Source organism: Ursus maritimus, unplaced genomic scaffold, assembly GCF_017311325.1.
Source record: "Ursus maritimus isolate PB19 unplaced genomic scaffold, ASM1731132v1 scaffold_12, whole genome shotgun sequence".
NCBI classification, from domain to species: Eukaryota; Metazoa; Chordata; class Mammalia; order Carnivora; family Ursidae; genus Ursus; species Ursus maritimus.
This window is the reverse complement of record NW_024423564.1, coordinates 51470213-51489271: the sequence shown is the minus strand read 5'-3', so window position 1 is coordinate 51489271 and position 19059 is coordinate 51470213. Positions and strand designations below refer to the sequence as shown.

Here is a 19059-nt window from a genome sequence, read left to right as displayed (position 1 = left end):
CTTAAGGATATTAAAAACTCTAGCTGCTGGCTAAATGGTCAACCTAAATATGCCAGGTACTTATTGTATAGACCAATATATAATGGATGTTTTTGTTGTTGTTGTTGTTGTTTTAGAGAATCTGGAGGCCATCCAGGTGGAGCAGGTGAGGTTAACTATGAGAAAAGCCCAATGAAATATTTTTCATAAAAAAATAAGAGTATGGAAGTACTTGGAATGGGCAGAGGAAATGAATTACGGAAGATTTCATAGCTGGCACAGAGCTAGAACTTGAATTTTCTAGTTCCCAAATGCAGTGTTTACCTCTTTCCTTCAGTTATGCTCAGTAACACAAGACATGTTGCTGGGTCTGAAGATTTGATCTTGAAATAGCAATTTTTTAAAAAAGATTTATTTATTAGAGAGACAGCTCATGCACATGGGTGGAGGGGCAGAGGAGAGAATCCCAGGCACACTCCCCGCTGAGCACAGAGCCCGACATGGGACTTGATCCCATGATCCCTGAGATCATGACCTGAGCTGAAATCATGAGTCAGAGGCCCAACTGACTGAGCCACACAGTCACCCCAAAATAGCAGTCTTTGAATAGAATCAGATATAAATGTGCCCCAGAAATATACATTTTGTGTAGTTAAAATTTTTACAGTATATGTTAACTTCTGGCTATTTGAGTTAATAAGGAAAAAATATAGACTGTTACTTCTTTGTATACATAAGATCTAGAAGGGCTCACACATAAATGTTAGTAGTTATCTTTTAGTGATGGAATAGTGGGGTATTTTTTAATCAGTTTTCTTACTTTTTTTGAAGATTTTATTTGAGAGAGAGAGAGAACGTGAGTGTGTGCATACCAGCAGAGGGAGAGGGAGAAGCAGTCTCCCTCCTGAGCAGGAAGCCTGATGTGGGGCTCGATCCCAGGACCCTGGGATCATGACCTGAGCCGAAGGCAGACACTTAACAGACTGAGCCACCCAGGTGCCCCAGTTCTCTTAATTTAAAACTAAGCATGCATTTCTTTTATAACCAGGGGAAAATAAAGCAAGAAGGACTTAGAGACTACTTTCCAATATATTTCACTCCTTTCTGGTAGATAGTACCTTTCGTAATACATATCTGACAATAGACCCTCAATCGGTGTCACGGTTCTAGACAAAGCTCCATTCCCCTTCTGACTGTGTGATTGGCACAATAAGAAAGTGTAGGCTGGGGCCACACTGAGGGTAGTGCTTGCTCACTTGGGAAGCAGAGCAATACTGTCCTGCCAGGATCCCTCATCTCAGTGAGCCAGACCTTTGAGGATCTGGATGGAAGCTGCTGCAGCCAGGGCTCCATCCTCATTGCCTTGTCTTATATCTATTCATTGTTCCTAATAATGAGTGTATTGTTGAGATCTATCTCCATCGTTAATAGGCATATTGTTTACCTATCGAGCACTTTCTATGTGGTAAACACTTTCCTTTGTCCTAGGTCAGCTGTAAACAAAGCAGAAAACTTATATTCTGCAAGCTCGGAGACATAAATCTTAAACAAAAGGACAAGTAAATATACATGTCTGATGATGATGAATGTTATGGAGGAAAAGTAGCACAGAGATGAAACATAGTGGTACTTTTGGCTGGGGATGGGAGGGGAGGGGAGGGAGGGAAGGGGGAAAAGAAGGAGTCTTATTACTTTATAAAAGGGCTCATCAGTGAGATCTGAATAAGTGCGGTCATAAAACTGTAAGAATAACTGGAGGAAATGTATCTCAGGCAAAGGGTTTAAGTTAGGAGAGGGTTTATTGTGCTCAGTAACAGCCAGAAGGGCACTATAACTGTGATTCAGTGAACAAGGTTTGATCGTAGAAGATGAGACCAGGGAGGCAGCTGGGGTCCAGATACAAGAGCCTTACTTTACTGGCCCTTATAAGGACTTTAGCTTTTGCTGTGAATGAGATGGGAGATCATGGTGGAAGGGAGGTTGGGGACAAGGAGCAAAAAGGGCTTATGCAGAGTCAAGACTTGACCTAAGTTAAAAGGTTTATGGACTGCTGTTGCAAGAATAGGTTATAGCAAGGCAGTGGTGGAAGCAGGGAGACCGTTTAAGAGGTTATTCCAAAATCCAGGTGGCAGGTGGCAATGGCGTTAATAGTGTAGTAACAGTGGAGGTGGTGAGAAGTGGTTGGATTCTGAATATGTTTTGCAGGTAGACCATTAGGATTTGCTGATGGTTTGAATGGGGGTGGGAGCGTTTGTGAGAGTAAGAGAAGAGCTGGGAAGGACTTCAAGATATTTGGCCTTATCAAAGAGAAGGACAGAGCTGCCGTTTACTGTGATGGGGAATACTGGTGGCAGACAGGGAGTCAAGAGAAGTAGAAAAGCGAAGTTTGAGATGCATAATAGATATCCACGTGGAAATGTCTCCTAGGCAGTTGGTTATAGAAGTCTGGGGAATGGGTCAGACTAGAGGTTGAAATTTGAGATGCATTGTGTACAGGTAATACTTCAATCATGAGACCCAAAAAGGTCACCTAGCAAATGGCTGTGGGTAAAAAAGAGAAGAGGTCCAGGATTGAGTCTTGGGACACTTTACCACTTAAAGGTCACTGAAATGAAGAGGAAGCAGTGAAGGAATCTGAGAAGGAAGTCAATCTGATAGGAGAACCAAGAGAGCCATCTTCTTGAAGCCAAGGGAAAAAAGTATTTCAAAAAGATCAACTGGATTAAGTAGGCCCAGTAAGATGAAGGCTAAGAAAACTGACATTGGACTTAGGAACATGGAGGTCATTGATGAACTTGACAAGGGTTGTTTGACATAACAGTAGAATGACAGGCTGATCCTGGCTAGTTCAGGCTCTTAAGAATGGACGAGAGGAGCTGGAAACAGTAAGTACATGAACTCCTAAGGTTTGCTGAAAGGAAAGCTGGAGTGCCATGTGGAGTCCAGAGAGTGTTTTTAAATTGAGAGAAATTACAGCAAGGTTATGTGCCAAAGGGAATGATCCAGTAGCAGAAAGCTAAAGACCCAAGAGCAAGAGGAGAGACAATTACTGGAGACTTTTCCTTGATTAGGCAAGAGATGGTGAGATTCCAACGAAAGGGTCCAAAAACACAGTGTTCATTCTTAATAAGGGGAGGAAAGGAAGAGCAAGTGTGCACAGATGCCCATAAGGATCGATGTAGTGTTGGGAACGCAGAGACATTCCGTTCTTAGTGATTTTGTTTTCCCAGAGACTTAGGAAGCAAGGTCGTCAGCCAAGATCATCAGTGAGGCAGAGGAAGAGGCATTGAAGACCTCTTAGTTACGTTAAGTTTATCCTCTATAATGAGGTTTTATTTTTTTATTTTTTTTTAAAGATTTTATTTATTTATTTGACAGAGACAGCCAGAGAGAGAGAGACAGCCAGCGAGAGAGGGAACACAAGTAGGGGGAGTGGGAGAGGAGGAAGCAGGCTCCCAGCAGGGAGCCTGATGCGGGGCTCGATCCCAGGACACCGGGATCATGCCCTGAGCCAAGGGGAGACGCTTAACGACTGAGCCACCCAGGCGACCCAAAATGAGGTTTTAGAGTAGAACTCAGCTGCACACATAATGGGGAATCCTGACAAAATGCTACTTTATTACAGTACTTATTTGTGAAGGGGGAGAGAGTTTGTAAAACTCAGGAGGAGGGGAGGAAGGAGGTGGTGAGGGCAGAGGTATATGGTTAAAGATCAGATCTTGAATTTTGCTGTGTCTAAAAAGCACGTCTCAGGTGTAACATCCTACCTAACAAGAGTTGTTCTCGGCACAGTCGACATAGCTAGATTTACAAGCAGTTTTTGGCAATGTTCAGGTATTTGAGAACGGACTTGCTTGTATTTGAAGTTGTGTGACATTCCACCAAGCAGTGGCTGCATCCCAAAGTCCACATTCTTGAGAAGTCATTTGTAATATAAGAGGAGTGGTAGATGGTGCAGGGTGACCTCAGAGCTCCCCCTTTTCCTCCTCTCCAGCTCATGCCCCTTTTCAGAGCAGAATTAATGTACTTCTTGGGCTATCACATGCCTGATATTTACATCTGTAAGATGTCCAGCCTCAGGCTGTTTCAGACTGTATATAATCCATCAATGGGTCCCTAATTGATAACACAGTTTCAGATTGCCTTTCAGACTAGCTGGAAACAGACTCACATAAATTGTAAACCATTCTTAGCTTCATTTACCCAAAACTAGGTCATGTGTCCATCCATCCAACACATGTGTGTATTCTTTTTCTTAAACCCAACCCTGCCAGATCTCAACTTTCTAAATTGAATCCTTGTCCTTGATTCCATTCAAGAAACTAGCATTTGACAAGGCACACGTTACATTATGGTGCTGGTAATGTTTTGCTCAGGTTCCTTCCTGCTTTTTATCCCTAGTTTCTCTCCCTCCCTCCCTCTCTCCCTCTCTCTCTCTCTCTCTCTTTCTTTTTTAATTCCTGCTGAGCTATTTTCTTGTGTGTAGCCTGGTCCCTAAAGAGAATTTATTTGAAGAGTCCAAGGAAAGTTGCCTCTTGCTCTCTTGAGTTATGCAATTGAGGTGTGAGTGGAGTGGGAGTTAGTCTTTCTTGCCAAAAGAAAAAGTGCCTGGACTTTCTTTATTGTGTTTGATTTAAAGACATCATTTGAAGTTGCAAACTTCGATCTTGGTAGTGTTGCAGTCTACATTGAGAAACGGGATTCACGGGGTGTCAGGGGCATCTGTAAGTCATGTTACAACGGTAAATGCTGCAGGAGGTACAGGTGGGCACTGGAGGCTGGAGACTGCCGCTGCTTTCAATGGCTTCATCACTTCCTTCTGTGAATGACAAAGATTGGCTCTGTGTTGTAGGTTTCTTTCTCTGCTTTAAAGTGCCATGAAAATTACCTGTTCCATATGCTAGTGCTAATGCAGTGAATGCTATGTTCTCCCTAAAAACGTAAAGTAAAAGAATAAAAATCAACCAACCTAGGAGTCTCTAGTTTGTTTTTATGCCTATTTGCTCCAGCTTCATGACTGCATCAGTGTCATAAGAGATGGATAATTATTGATATAACATCTAAAAACTGTTCAGTCACTTAGAAATCTGGATTGAGGCTATGTGATTCAGTTTACATTTGTGTATGTGTGTACACACGTAGACACAAAATTAAGTAAGTATCCCTTCAAGTTCTGTTCCTATAATGCAAGTACTTCAAAGTCTAGTCTTTTTTATAGTTTGTCACAACAACCCTGTTATACTGATTTCAGAAGATTTTATCAGTCACATATAGTCTCATATAGATATAGATATACACACACACTCTCATACTACGTATTATAATGGATATAGCCTGTTTTTGTTTTGTTTTTGTAAAGATTTTATTTATTTGAGAGAGAGAGACAGGCAGTGAGGGAGGGAACACAAGCAGGGGGAGTGGGAGAGGAAGAAGCAGGCTCATAGTGGAAGAGCCTGATGTGGGGCTCGATCCCATAACGCCGGGATCACGCCCTGAGCCAAAGGCAGACGCTTAACCGCTGTGCCACCCAGGCGCCCCTGGTTTTGTTTTCTGTCTTTGTAGTTAACACGTGTATCCTGAACATTCCTTTGTATATATGTAAATAAATACACTTCTAGATCCTGGGGGTTATGATTGTATAACATCCTTGAATTAGTCTACTCCAGTTCAACATTCAGATTGTCCCAATTTTTCACACTATTACTGCCCTCTGGAAGGATTCCAAGTGACCCCTCCACAGTTTTCCTGACCCCGTGTAGTAGTTGACGGGTAAATGTCTTTTTTGAAGCTCTGTCATCCTTTGGTTTCTATAAAATTGTTCTATGCCATTTATCCTCTTACTTCTCTGCTCAGACCTTTTCATTTTTCTTCTTAAGTTCCTTTTTCCTCAGGTAGACGTCCCCACATGTCCTCTCTTAACCACCTTCCTCACTTCTAAACATTATCCCCCCAAATGTTCTCAATTTAGCCAGCACCTCAGCTCCTGCCACATGCTGCGGAATTCCAGATCTCTCTCCCCAGCCGTGGCCTCTTTGAGTTTATTTATTGAGTAACCAACTTCAAGACACACATGTCTCTGTGATGATTCTGTAGCTACCTCAAAAATTAAACAGAAAACAAACTTTTCTCTAAACTTCGCAGTCTGGGCTGACTGTCCCAATCAGTAGTACTTCCATCCTGGTTACTCTGGGAATTCTTCCTCACCTTTTTCCACCCAGCACTTCTCCAGGTTTTAACAGATTTAATTTCCCTTAAGTCAGTGATCAAATGAGAGTGTTGGTGAGTGAATATTTGTTAAGTATTTACTACGTACGAGTCACCTCAATAGGCATTTCTGTGTGTCCTTCTTCCTGCTTGTCATGCTGACTTGTGACATAGGTCTCATCTTCATTGAAGGGGCAACTTGGCTCAGATTCCATAGCTCAGAGTTGTGTCTTGAATCCTTTTTGTTTTCTCCACCGTTAATGTCATAAACTTAGATCTTCATAGATCTTTCTAGAAGGTGAATTAATATAGAAACCTCCCAAAAGTTTCTCTGCTTTTATTCTCTTTTCAATACATCCTGCACACTGTAGGTATTTTGCAGATATCTGCTCTGTAACTCCATTTCTTAAAAACCTCTGGTGGCTCACCTGTAAGATAAAGATGGAGGCCTTTCAACTCTGTCTTCTTCTCTACCTCTTCCCTCTCCCCTCAGAGGGTCACTTTAATTTCTTCACATCCTCAATTTCTGTCACTCCTCTATGCTTTTGCTCATGTTATTGTTTTATCCTAGAATATAATACCTCCCTCCTCTGACTTATAAAATAGTCCTCATTCCTCAGGGCCCAACATCTTTGTCATCTTTCCTGACTCTCACAGGTAGAATTCTTTGTCTGTTGTATTGGTTGGGTTTGTAGGGTCACACTTTGAGATGGAGACTGGCAGCCTGTAGGGAAAGGGAAGGAAGCAGGATTGAGCAGTAGGAGAAGTGAGGCTGAGATGGGGTCCTCAGCCACCTCCAGGGGAGCTAAGAGGCTAGCTTTTGTTGTGTTGTGTTGGCACAACTACCTCTCTTCCTTATTATTTTAGTCTATGGTACATTCTTAGAAATTTAGGCTTTTATGGTTTGGGCATCTACTTGACCCTCTGCTCCTTTTAATTAATTTTTCGTATGTCGAGTTCCCAAGCTAGTGCCCTGCCCATAGCAGGTACACAGCACATACTTACTGATGAATGAATGAAACTAGAATTTTCTTGGGTGCTTTTGTTTCATTTTTATAATGGAAGACTTTTGAAGGACCTTAGGAAAGAAAAGAATGTGGTTGTGATTTGCTTGCAAGGTAGCGCTGGGTTCTGTAGCTTCACAGCAAATTAGCATACATACATATCTCAGTATATAGAGTGACACAGACTGCATGTGAATAATGTCATCCTTCGTTTGCGTGAAACTATGCTGAGTCCAAATACACACTGTACACAAGAAAACCAATCTGCTTCTTAACACCTCATAAACCATTTTATATTTTTGTCTTACCGTGGATACCAAAGACAAGTATCTACTCTATTTTATAGATGAGAAACAGGTCCAGAGAAGTTAACTGATCTACCTAAAGTCGGATGACAAATTGTTGGTATTGAGATGACTAAACAGTATGTCCTAACTCCTAGTCCACTGGGCCTCCCCTACTATAGACTGCTTAGGACAGAGAGATGTCTCCATCCCTGTATTCTGCCTGCTGTTACTTCAAACCCTTTACGTCTCAGATCAAACCCATAATCTTCGACACTTCCAACCCAAACCACCTCCCCCACCCATGTTCTATATGTCCGTTAACAGCAGCTTCGTTTAACACGTTACCGAAGTTTGAGACCCAACCAACCATGACTCCTTCCTTGTACTTTCTCATAAAGAGCTTCTCTCAGATAACCTCTATATAACAGTGGCAGACACCAAGATAAGACAGAAGTTCTACCCTCAGAACTCACAACCTATATGTATATATGTATTGAGGGAAGTGAAGGGAAGGAGAAAATCAACAGACAACTACTGTTACCATCCAGTGCTGAGTGCTGTAATGATAAAGGTAAGTGGGGGTACTTGACCCAGATTGTGAGGTTGAGCTGCGTCTTAAAAGACAATGGGAATTATCCAGGTGATGTGCCTGAGGTAAGTATATTTCCCAGTTAGAAATCTGTGAAAGTGCAGCCAGCACAATCCGGGATCATTGTGGAAGAGGGCAGTAAGTAACAGGAAATGAAGGGAGCATTAAGCCAGATTTTAACTACTTGTATATGACCCTGAGGAGTTTGATTTTGGTTCGGTTTTTGTTTTGATTTGTGTTTTAGCTTGAAGTCAACCAACTGAGAGACTTTAAGCAGCGTGAGCAAGAGAGCTTTGTGGAAAATGGATGGAAGTATAGTTGGCCTGGAAGAAGGAGAAAACCAGGGTAGACTATTAAATGTAATCCAAAAGTGGGATTAGAGTGAGGTGGCCGTGGCATAGGCAAAATGGCTAGAGGATGGATAATGAGAGGACAAGAAGTGGAGGATCAGTGTAGACCACTCTTCCAACTTACTTGGCTGAGAAAAAGGGGAAAGGTCCCTGATTATTTAGGGAAGAGATAGGGTAAAGGAAGAGTTTTATTGTTATTGCTAATCATTTTTTAAGTTAGGGAAACTTGAAAATGATTATATGCTGAAGATAGAGAAACAGTCTAAGAAGAAAGTAAAACTAAGGAAACAGATGGGGCAATGGAGTTAAATGTCTTTGGCCAGTTGTCCCAAATGTGGCTGATCATCAGAGTCTTCTGGAGGGCTTTGTCAAAAAATACTTATTCTTTGACCCCCAACTCAGACTTGGTGACTCAGAATATTGGCTTGGTAAAGCTTGGAAATCTATAGGTTTCAAAACCTGATTGTGATAGTCAGCCAGGCTTTGAGAACTCTGTTAAATTTCTCTTACCCCTTCCATGAATGTATGGAGATCACCTGGAACTTTGGGTCCTCTGCAAGCAGTCTATTAAAAGGAAGAGGATAGAGTAGTAGATCCTGTACTCATTTTGGATTGCCCTAGAAGTTTATCCTGAATTCTCTGAGCCCGTGACCAGGCTGTCTTAACGGAATCAAGGACATAATGGAATGGTTATTTTTGCATTATGTAGATAACCTAGAATGGACATAAAGAGCCGCGAGCTTGGAGCAGAACCTAAGATGTAAGGATGTTCTCTCCTCAGTATTAGACTGAAATAAATACAGTGGGATTAGCTGGGTCAGCTGTTGTTAATCTAAGTTCAACAATGGACTTTAAGCTAGCATGGTTATTACGGTAGAAGAATTACTGGGCTACATGGTCTCGATCCCATTCAAGGGTCGGAGCTAAGGTCACTTTTCCCTTCCTGAGTCAGAAGAAACTTAGTTATAAGATGGGAATAATATCTCTTTGGTAAAGTTCCACCTATTTTGGCTCTTGCTTAGCCATCATACACTTGGGAAAATTAACCTCTCTATGCTCGGGTTCCTCAATAATAAAACCTACCGCAAAAGGTTGTTTAAAAAAATTAACTGAGATAATATATATAAAAGATGTAGCAAAGTACCTGTACATGGTCAGATACTCAATATGCATACCACTACTGAAAAGTATAAACAGTACCTGAGGGTCCATGAAATACAGCTCCTTCAGAATGTGTGGCAAAATGACGCTCTGGGTGTGAGCTAGGAGTAGAACTTAGAAGGCGCGATATAGAATATAATGCCAGAAATTTTGTTTGGAGTCCTCAAAATGTTTATTCCCCTCCCAAATGATTGCTGTTGCACAGAATGTTCCTGAGAGGTGCTGTGCAATTTCTGATCTTTTGGGGGAGTGTGTGTGTGTGTGTGTGTGTGTGTGTGTGTGTCTGCCTGCCTGCCTGCCATTCTGTGTTTTTAGGACAGCTCTTGTATTTTATATTTGGCAAGCTGTGGGAGGTAGAGAGCTTTGTCTGTTTCGCTGAGTGGTGTTGGGCAGGGCATCAGAAAGGCCAGAGTTCCTTGAGGTGGGAGGCAACAAGCTTTCTACTACAGAGCATCTTCTTTGTGTTTCTGCTTTCGGTGGATAATACTGTCAGAAAAAACCAAAGTCACAGCCCAACTACAAGCAGTTTGTAATCCATCCCTTTCTCATCACCCTGATGGTTTAAGCAAGGAGTTTGGGGACATGGTTTTGTTTTGACTAGAGGGGCTGATGATCTAAGAACTGGTCAGGTGTAGCTGGTGAAATTGGAAGGGAAATACTTGGGGGCCAGAGGATCTGGGCGCATATGTTAGAATTTCCCACAGACAGTATACTACCCTATGCAGGTGAATCTTGAGACTCAAATAAATGGGAAATAAAGAATGCCTGAAAAGGGGGAAGGCACATTTTTTTAAGTAAACTCTACCCCCAACATGGGGCTCAAAGTCATGGCCCCCAAGATCAGGAGTTGCATACTCTACCAACTGAGCCAGCTGGGCAGCCCTGGAAGGCACATTTTTAAGCCTGCTTTTCCGACTACAATGGGTGTGTGTGGCTGAAGAAAAATAAGCCAATAGGTATTGTGAAGTTGTCTGTCTTTGTTAGAATTAGCATAGGAACTGTAAGAGAAAAATAGTAATTTTTTTGAAGGCTCACAGAAGGAGACCAGGAGGAACAGAGCTTGCCTTTAAAGATACAAGGAACGATCAAGGTACCTCCTCCTTTGTTAAAAGCCAATATGAAGTCTTCTGTCATTCTGTCTAAACATTTCTTGGTACCGTTTGTACATTTTGTTTAGTCTTGGGTCAATAAGAATAATCTCTTAGTGCTGACCTACTGTTATTCTAAGTTCCTAGGAAGTAAGAATACTCCTGCTTTTCCCCCCCTTTTTTGCATAAACTTGATCAAAGCCAGTTAGTAATGTGCTCTTTCTAGTTGCAAATCTTTGTGCTTCCTTCCTTCCTATTGACTTCATTCTTTACCCTTTTAATTTATCTTTGGTTTCTAAAGGGTCTTTAGAAATACCTTGTCCAAATCCATTCTTCGGAGATGAGAGTTGAGGAAATGGCGAAATCTCATGGGGGACAGAGGTGAAGAGCCTTGGCCCTCTAGCAGTTACTGACTCAGTGCCTCCTCAAAACCAGGCACGCACCAGGCTTTGGCAACATGGTGAATTTGGCTCTGGGTTTGGCTCCCACCCTCATGGAGCTTGCAGCAAGCTGCACGAGAGACATGAAATCTAGCCGCAAAAATCAATACACTGACCATTACCAGTTTTTGCTATGAAGGAAAATACTGGGTGCTATTAGGATAATAATCAGGAGTGGTCAGGAAAGGTCTGTCTGAGAAGTTGAAAAGAGTTATTTCAGGTCTAAGGATCACCTTGTATGGGAGAGCTTGGCACTGAAAGAAGTAGCCCTTGACGTACAGCGTAGTGGGGTAAAGAGGGTAAAAGTGAGGTTGGAGAGAAGAAAGGGGCCCGGTGGTGCCGGGCCTTATCGAGTCTGGATTTAATGCCAGCTGTGGTGCAGTGGGAAACCTTGGAAAGGTTCTGAGCAAAGCAATGACAGGATTTGGTTTCCATTTTAGATGCCTTTGGATGCTGTGTAATGAGTACATTTAAGGTCAGAGCACTTGCCAGTCTTAGAGATGAGACCCCAACCTATGGCTTCCTGTTCCCAGCCCATTCTGATTTATCAGGGTCTTCCTTCTAGCGCCGAAGTGCCAACCCGAATTAAATAGAAAGTGCAGAACAGCATCGGGCCTGTGTCCAACTGGCTTTCTTTTGTTTATTCACATTGACAGTGAACTACCTCCCCAATCTGTTAAACACCTACAGAATAATTAAGAGGTCTCAGCTATATAGTGTCGCAGTCACATAAAAACTTATGTAAAATATGCTATTTATGGTTCGATGTCACTCAGAGTCATGACTGCTGTAATTAACTTGACTCTGCCTTCTGAGCTATAGTGTCTGTGCCATTTTCCAGTTAAGCCAGCTTGTGGGGTCAATGGCGAGCCCCATGACATTGGACTACTCAGCTGGTGGGTACCTGTTTTAGCAGTTCAGCCACGCATCTTTTTCTCGCAAGATTAAACGCTCGCTTTAGCCTGTGTCTTATTTCAGTTGTGATAGCCTTTCTTTCTGTCAAGTGTCCTCTTAATTGCCTTTCTTTACATTGTGTCTTTACAAACTAATGCAACTGATTATTTTGCTTGAAAGAGACCAACATATTTATATATTTATTCTGCCTCTTAAGAAATACTTGGTGTGCTCTTTATCTATTGATTGCTAATTCATTCAACATGTATTTAGTGACTTTGTGGAGGCACTGTAGTGTTCTGGAAAGAGCACGGGTTTTGGAGGCAGACACGCCTCGATCAAATCATGACTTGGGCCTTGAGCAAGTGAGTTCTGCATCTATAAAGTGGGTATAATAACAAACTCATAAAGTAATTATGAAAAACACACACCATGTATAAAACTAATTTATATGGTGGTGCTCAGTAACTTTTCACTGTTCTTTCAATTCAGCCTTATTGAGGCATAACTGATATGCATAAACTTCACACGTGTAACATATACAATTGATATGTTTTTGACATGTATTGTCCACTGAAACCATCAGACAAGCAGGCTTTTTCTCTCTCCATTTACCTATTTATGTACCTATTGTATTGGCAGTGGTGCTGGGAGAACAGAGTGCCGATCATTTTAAAATCTGTTTAGAATTGTCATTGCTCTCGGGACACCTGGGTGGCTCAGTCAGTTAAGGGTCTGCCTTTGGCTCAGGTCATGATCCCAGGGTCCTGGGGTGGAGCCAGCATTGGTCTCCCTGCTCAGTGGGGACCGTGCTTCTCCCTCTGCCTGCCGCTCCCCCTGCTTGTGTGCTCGCTCCCTCTCTCTCTTTCTCTGACAAATTAAAAAAAAAAAAATCATTGCTCTATATTGAGTCACCATATTTATTTTTAATTGGATTTGGCATTAGAAGAGAGTAAGATTTTATAATCTATTAAAGTATCATAAATGGTTGAGAAAGAGGACTTCTGCACAGACCCTCCGAGCCCGTGTGCTATAGACATTAACCCTGCAGCTCTCACGGAGCCTGCGCCTTGACCTGAAGAGAACTGAGCACTCTGCCCAGGGCACAGACCCAGATCTCACACTCAAGGGTCTCCGAATCTAGAGATGGAAGAGTGAAAAGTTGCCCAGAACAGCAGTAACACTAACTAAAAGGTGTGAGAAGTAAGATGCTGGAAGATTTCAGAGGGTGTGGTGGCTTCCATCTTGGGGATGAGCTCCAATGAGGAAGAAACCATGTATTGCCATCTTCACATGTATCTGTCTGAGGTAGGCGTGCAGAGTAGTTGAGACAAATACAGGCCCTACACGTTGATAGCTTAAAGCCTAACACTGTGCGTCATGGGCCAACAGGTTGGACGTGTGCCCAGCCTTTTCCTGGACAGCGTCCAGCATTACTGAGGAAAGAGTGAGCGTGCAGGACCCCAGCCCAAGTTATCCAGTGGCCCGAACACCTCACTGACTCAGGAATGGGGGAAGCCGCCTCTAGGTTGCTTGTGCCTGTGTGGAAAGTCGGGCTCTCCTTCACCTCCACATCTAGGTCAGAGAGGGGCCCGCTTGGGGTGCACACCACAATGATAGATTGCTTCTGGGCCCTGGGGTCCTCATTACCATCATATCCGTCATCTTCTGCTAGTACCGAATAATGGATGAAATTTAATCAGATGCCAAAGGAGTTCTCAGCAGGAGGGTTTGAGGAACCTTGCCTGACACTTATGCTCTCGTGCTGGAATGATTATAAGGAACCAAAATGATCCTTTGTGGTTAGACTAAATGTATCATGCAGTGTATGAATTCTGATTTATTTTTAAAACATTCTTGCTCTCATTGGCTCCCCTTTTAATAGTCTCACTGTAGCCTGTTTATTGTTACAGATGTTACTTTTAAATGAGGTCATTGAGCTTTACTTCCAAAGGCAGTGTTTGCCTTTTTATTGCGGGCTTGGCAGGGCTGCCTGAAGAACATGCTAACATGAGATCAAGGTTAAGGCTTCGGACCCCCAGAGAAAAAGCCGCCTCCATGTTGACGTGCAAATCACATCAGCCATAGGTCTCAGGAGAAAGTGTGGTCGCCCAGGTCCAGGTGTTGACCTTGATAAGGTTCCCTGGCAGAGTGGAGCGGGGACCGGTGTTGTGGTCACACACGCTTGACTGCCTTCCCGTCCACTGTGAAACCTCAGGGAGGCCAGAAAAGTCTGAGCCGGGTTCTTCGTCTGTAACTTGGGGGTCATACTTTGTTACTCCTGCAATTTTTGCAAGGCTAAAATCCGCTACCCTTTCTCCGTGTGTGTTTGGCAGGGTAATTGCTTGAGGCAGGAGGCGGTGGACATGCTTTAAGTACCCCGTGCAGTGCATTTCACAGTGTGTTCAGAGTTCGAACGCTCAAGTTTTAAGGCCCACTGACCAAATCCAACTTGCCACTGATGTTTGTAAATAAGCTGTCATTGGCACACCCGCACGCGTGGGATGTCTGGGGCTGCTTTCACATGACAGCAGCAGAGTTGGGTGGGTCTCGGCAGGGCCTGCGTGGTCGGCAAAGCCAGAGTTCTTTACTTGGCAACACTGGCAGACATTTGCCGACCACCGAGCCAGACTCAGGGATGGCCACGTGGCGTTCAGAGCTTTATGTACATTCTTACCAAATGCACCTCACATATGCCTTTTGCCTTTGCTCAGACCCCTCCTCCCCCTGAATTGCTTTCCGTCCCATTTCTCACTATGGAAGTCTTCTGGTATATCCGTTATTACAATAAGGCTTGTCTTTTGCTCAGCTATGTATTTCTTGCAGCATGTAAAGCAGGACACGACACATAGTAAGTGTATAGTTCATAATGGATTCGGTGGGGGAACAGAGTAGAAGGGCATCAGAGAAGGGAGAGAACTCTGCTTGTGGGAGAGGGTAAGAAAGACTTCGTGGAGATTTGGGGACAGGATTGCCCCCAAGAAGGCGGCAGCCCCTCCCGCTGCAGCTCAGGGGCAGATACACAGTGTACATAGGAAGGGAGGCAATAGTGCATGATGGTAAGAATCCAGCAGCCAGGACAGCCAGGCCTGAATCCCAATTTGGTCATTTACCGATGAAGCCTTAGACAAGTCACTTAAGCTCTCCAAGCGTATTTTCTAAACTCCAAAGTAGGGAACAATAATACCACCTACGTCCTGCGGTTGTTTTATGGGTTAAATGAGCAACCATGAAGGAAAGCCCACGCGTGTCCCACTGCTGGCACATTGGAATCATTCCATGAGCTCTTGCTGAATGATGGTGGTTCTGACCTTTCAAGTACCATCCATGCTAATTTCCTCACTGTGGTGTGAGCAAGGTCAAGGTCACAGGTCTAGTCCCTCTTGGAGACCCGCCTCTTAACGTCACTGTTTTCCACAATTAGAGAATATACCCCGAGCCAGCAAGTACAAACTGGTCCAACAGGAACCAGCCTCCTGAGGGGAGAGACGAGAGCAAACGAATCATTCATGCTGGAAAAAATAATCCAGGACATATAGTGTCACCATACAATGTTAAGAGTAATAGCTTCCCTTGACTAAAACATTCATTACATTTTTCTATTCATGGGTATTTTTAAGGGACAGTGGAAAATTTACAGCCTAAGACCTAGTGGGATTTCTTCATACTACAAGCAGCTTATGCAAAACAGATGCCTAAGGAGCTGTGCCTGCCTGCACCTGTGGGTTTGGTGGTTATATTTCCTTTTCCCCACTCCTCCAGTTCTTGCAGACAACCTGAAATCCAACCCTGGAATTAAGTGGCAGTATTTCAGCTCGGAAGAAGGGATTTTCACCGTTTTCCCAGCACACAAGTTCCGGTGTAAGGGCAGCTATGAGCACCGTAGTAGGTACGTTGACTTGCTTGCTAAAGTTTTAATTACTGCTGAAGAGTGATCTGTATGAAACAGACTCCTCATTTACACACATGACTCTGCCTCCAAGCTGGGGTTTCACAAACTTACTCAGGAACGATTTCACCATCGAGCATGCATGGATACGGAATTGCTAAGAAGGGCAAATGATAAAGCCCAGAGTTTTTCTCTATCTAACAAGGTACTTACTAAAGAAATTAAATTGTCGAAGGCACCCCAGTGGTTTTGAGCTTCAGGCATCTTTGGTGAGACGGGAATGATAATACCTTCTCCTAAGTGCAACCCTAAAAGACTCGTAGCATCTCTCAGAGTGGGCTTTGTGATTCCCAGCTTACCTTTCTGTGATTACGCGCTTGGCCATTTTTTTTTTTTTGAATACGTGCATTCTCAGCTACTAGAAGTTTTAAGGTTGCCCAGAACACATTGGTTCGAAGATGGTTAACATCCCGCTCTTCTCACTGACTGGAGTTTGTACCGCTTAGCCAGAAGGGCAGTAATGGTGAGCTAATTTGTATGACAAGACTCATCAATTTACAGAACCCCTTAGGCAAAGATACTTCCCTTTTGAATCCCTACAGTTTCCCTTTGCAGTGTCAGATGTTTGATGCCAGAAAATCTGGAGCCAGTGCAGGGTGTTCAGTTTTCATGCCATTTTTTAGAGTCCAGAGTAACCATCGCTTTAGCCTCTCTTTATCGTTATTTTAAATTGTGTCTAAAATTTTCCCCAAGGAGAATACTACTTCTGTGCCTTTCCTAGAAAGACCTTTGTGTCGTTGGTATGATTTCTTCAGTTCCCTCCCTAGACATCCTGGTGAAGACTTGTGTCTTAGAAACTGGACCAGAAGCCATGATCTTGGGTCTGGTCTGGCTTATCTCGGGAGAGGCCAAAGACACCGTGAATCATCTAATTTGCATTTACTTCTAAGAAGATAGTTTGGATGGCATGCTGCTATTAATGAATGATCTATAAGGGAAAGTCCAAAAGGACAAGGAGGACCTTGTCACAAATCAATACTCAGCTACACTTGGAAGGTTTCGTGCATACCCACCCTGAATCTACATTAAACCAACCCTCAACTCTATCTTCCCTTGGCTAAGTAATCCAGGTCCCTCCCCTCCTACACTGCTGTTTCCATCTCTTTGCTTACCCTAACTGCTTTCCTCAGAGGCCTTTTTACAAGTTCTCCACATCTTTTGAAGTGTAGAATGGGTTTTCAGAGCACGTGAGAAAGGAAATGGTGGATACCAATCATGCTGTGGGGACCGGCTCACAGACTATACATTTCATGTTACTATTTTTGCATTCCTCTGTAACAGCTTAACAATTTACTATGGCAGTGTGAGACATGTATTCTTCTTTCCATTGATGTGGGTTGAGTTGGAAAGGAGATATGCCTTTTTTTTTTTTTTTTAATTCACTTTGCCTGGAGGACCTAAAAAGTTCAATATTTGACATGGTTGTCAGTGTTGGGATAGTCAGATTTCATTCTTTTCCATTCTGTCTTTCATTTCTGTAACCGTCTCTCCTGGATTCTTTTTATTACATTTCCCTGCTGTCTTAATGGTATTGACTGGTGAAAATACAGTGGAACTTCAGTGTCAATGTAGGACTATTGGCTTGAGAACAAAAGTATAAACTTGGCCAGATTTCGAGAGTTTGGTTTTTTTGTTTTGTTTTTGGGTTTTGTTTTATTTGCGGGGGGGGGGGGGGGGGGGGGGTTGTACTTTAATTCCTTAATTCGTGCCCAGGCTTTTTTGAGTCAACTGGCATCTAACTTTTCATAGAAAAATCTAGTGTTTTAGGGGTGTCAGTAAAGGAGAGAATTCTCTTGAGGCTGATTTGCTTTCTTAAGCTTCCCCTAATTTGTTCCAGCTTTAAAACTGTGAAGAGAAACCTCATTAAACCCCTTCTCACAAACCTTCCTGTTCGGCACATGAGCAGAAGGCCCCTTTTCATGGGAGGCATTTCTCCTTTGGACCTTCCCCACCCTCCCTCCACCCCTTTTTCTGAATGTTGGCAAACAAAAACCTGGCAAGAAGAGTGGCTATCACAGGCTTGGACAAATTTGATGGCATGGTTTTAAATGCTCCGATAAGGGGCCTTTTGGTGGCTGACCTGTGTGAATTGCCTCAGTACAGAAAGGAAAGGGCCCTCTTAAGCAGTAGCCTTTGTCTGGGGAGAGAGAAACCAAACCTGCTATTCAAAGCTGCTCAGCATGCTCACAGATTACAGACCGCCTCCGTTTTAGCAAAGCCTCACTCTGTACGGCTGCAGACCCAGCACTGGCAAGTAGACCTTCCTCTCCCTCGTATGCCGTCTCTGCAGCCTGAGAGGCCACCAGTTCCATTTTCTATAGCTGGATATTGGGTAACCTTGAGTGGCATCACCGCACACCGCCGCGAGCATTGGCTTTCAAGTGTGCCAAAAAGGCCAGGCTCCCAAAGAATTTGCTGCTTTTTTTTTTTTTTTAAGATTTTATTTTATAAGTAACCTCTGTAGCCAATGTGGGGCTCAAACCCACAACCCCAAGATCAGGAGTCACATGCTCCACCAACTGAGCCAGCCAGGTGCCTCCTAAAGGATTGGCTTCTTCTAACCTCCTCCCAGTTGCTATAATCTTTCGAAGACTGAGGTACCAATCCCTGTTCTACAGACACATGCTGTTGTCTCAAGGTTGTGTTTTCACTTTGCCGGTACCCTTTCTCCTTGCCAGCTGATCTCTCCATCCTTCTGCCATCCCTGGAAAAAGACATAGCCACCAAATGCCTTCAGGTCTGTGGTATTCACAGCTGCATTGGGTTGAGGTCCTTTGACCTAAAGCAGGACTGACCCCAGAGAGCTTCTCCCCCTTTCTAGACCTATCTACGTCTCCACGGTCCGGCCGCAGTCCAAGCACATAGTAGTGATCCTGGACCACGGGGCCTCTGTCACGGACACCCAGCTTCAGATCGCCAAGGACGCTGCCAGGGTCATCCTCAGTGCCATCGACGAGCATGACAAGGTGACCAGTATCCCCTGTGACCCACGTGGCATTGGCTCTTCCTTGAATGTCTTTTGTAAAGTACCTTGTATTTTATGGTACATTGTTTTAAATCCATATTTAAAATGACTTTGGGGAAAGGAGAGTGGTTTCGTTTTTATTCTAGTGT

General features: G+C 43.4%; 1 protein-coding gene across 1 annotated transcript in view; it reads left to right on the top strand.

Moving 5' to 3' along the window:
• Nucleotides 1-19059, top strand: part of CACHD1 (cache domain containing 1) — a 198828-nt gene that overhangs the window by 126399 nt on the left and 53370 nt on the right. The window contains exons 5-6 of the mRNA XM_040627205.1: nt 15759-15885; nt 18767-18911. Of these exons, the coding sequence (XP_040483139.1) occupies nt 15759-15885; nt 18767-18911 (272 nt within the window). The remainder of the gene's footprint in view (nt 1-15758; nt 15886-18766; nt 18912-19059) is intronic.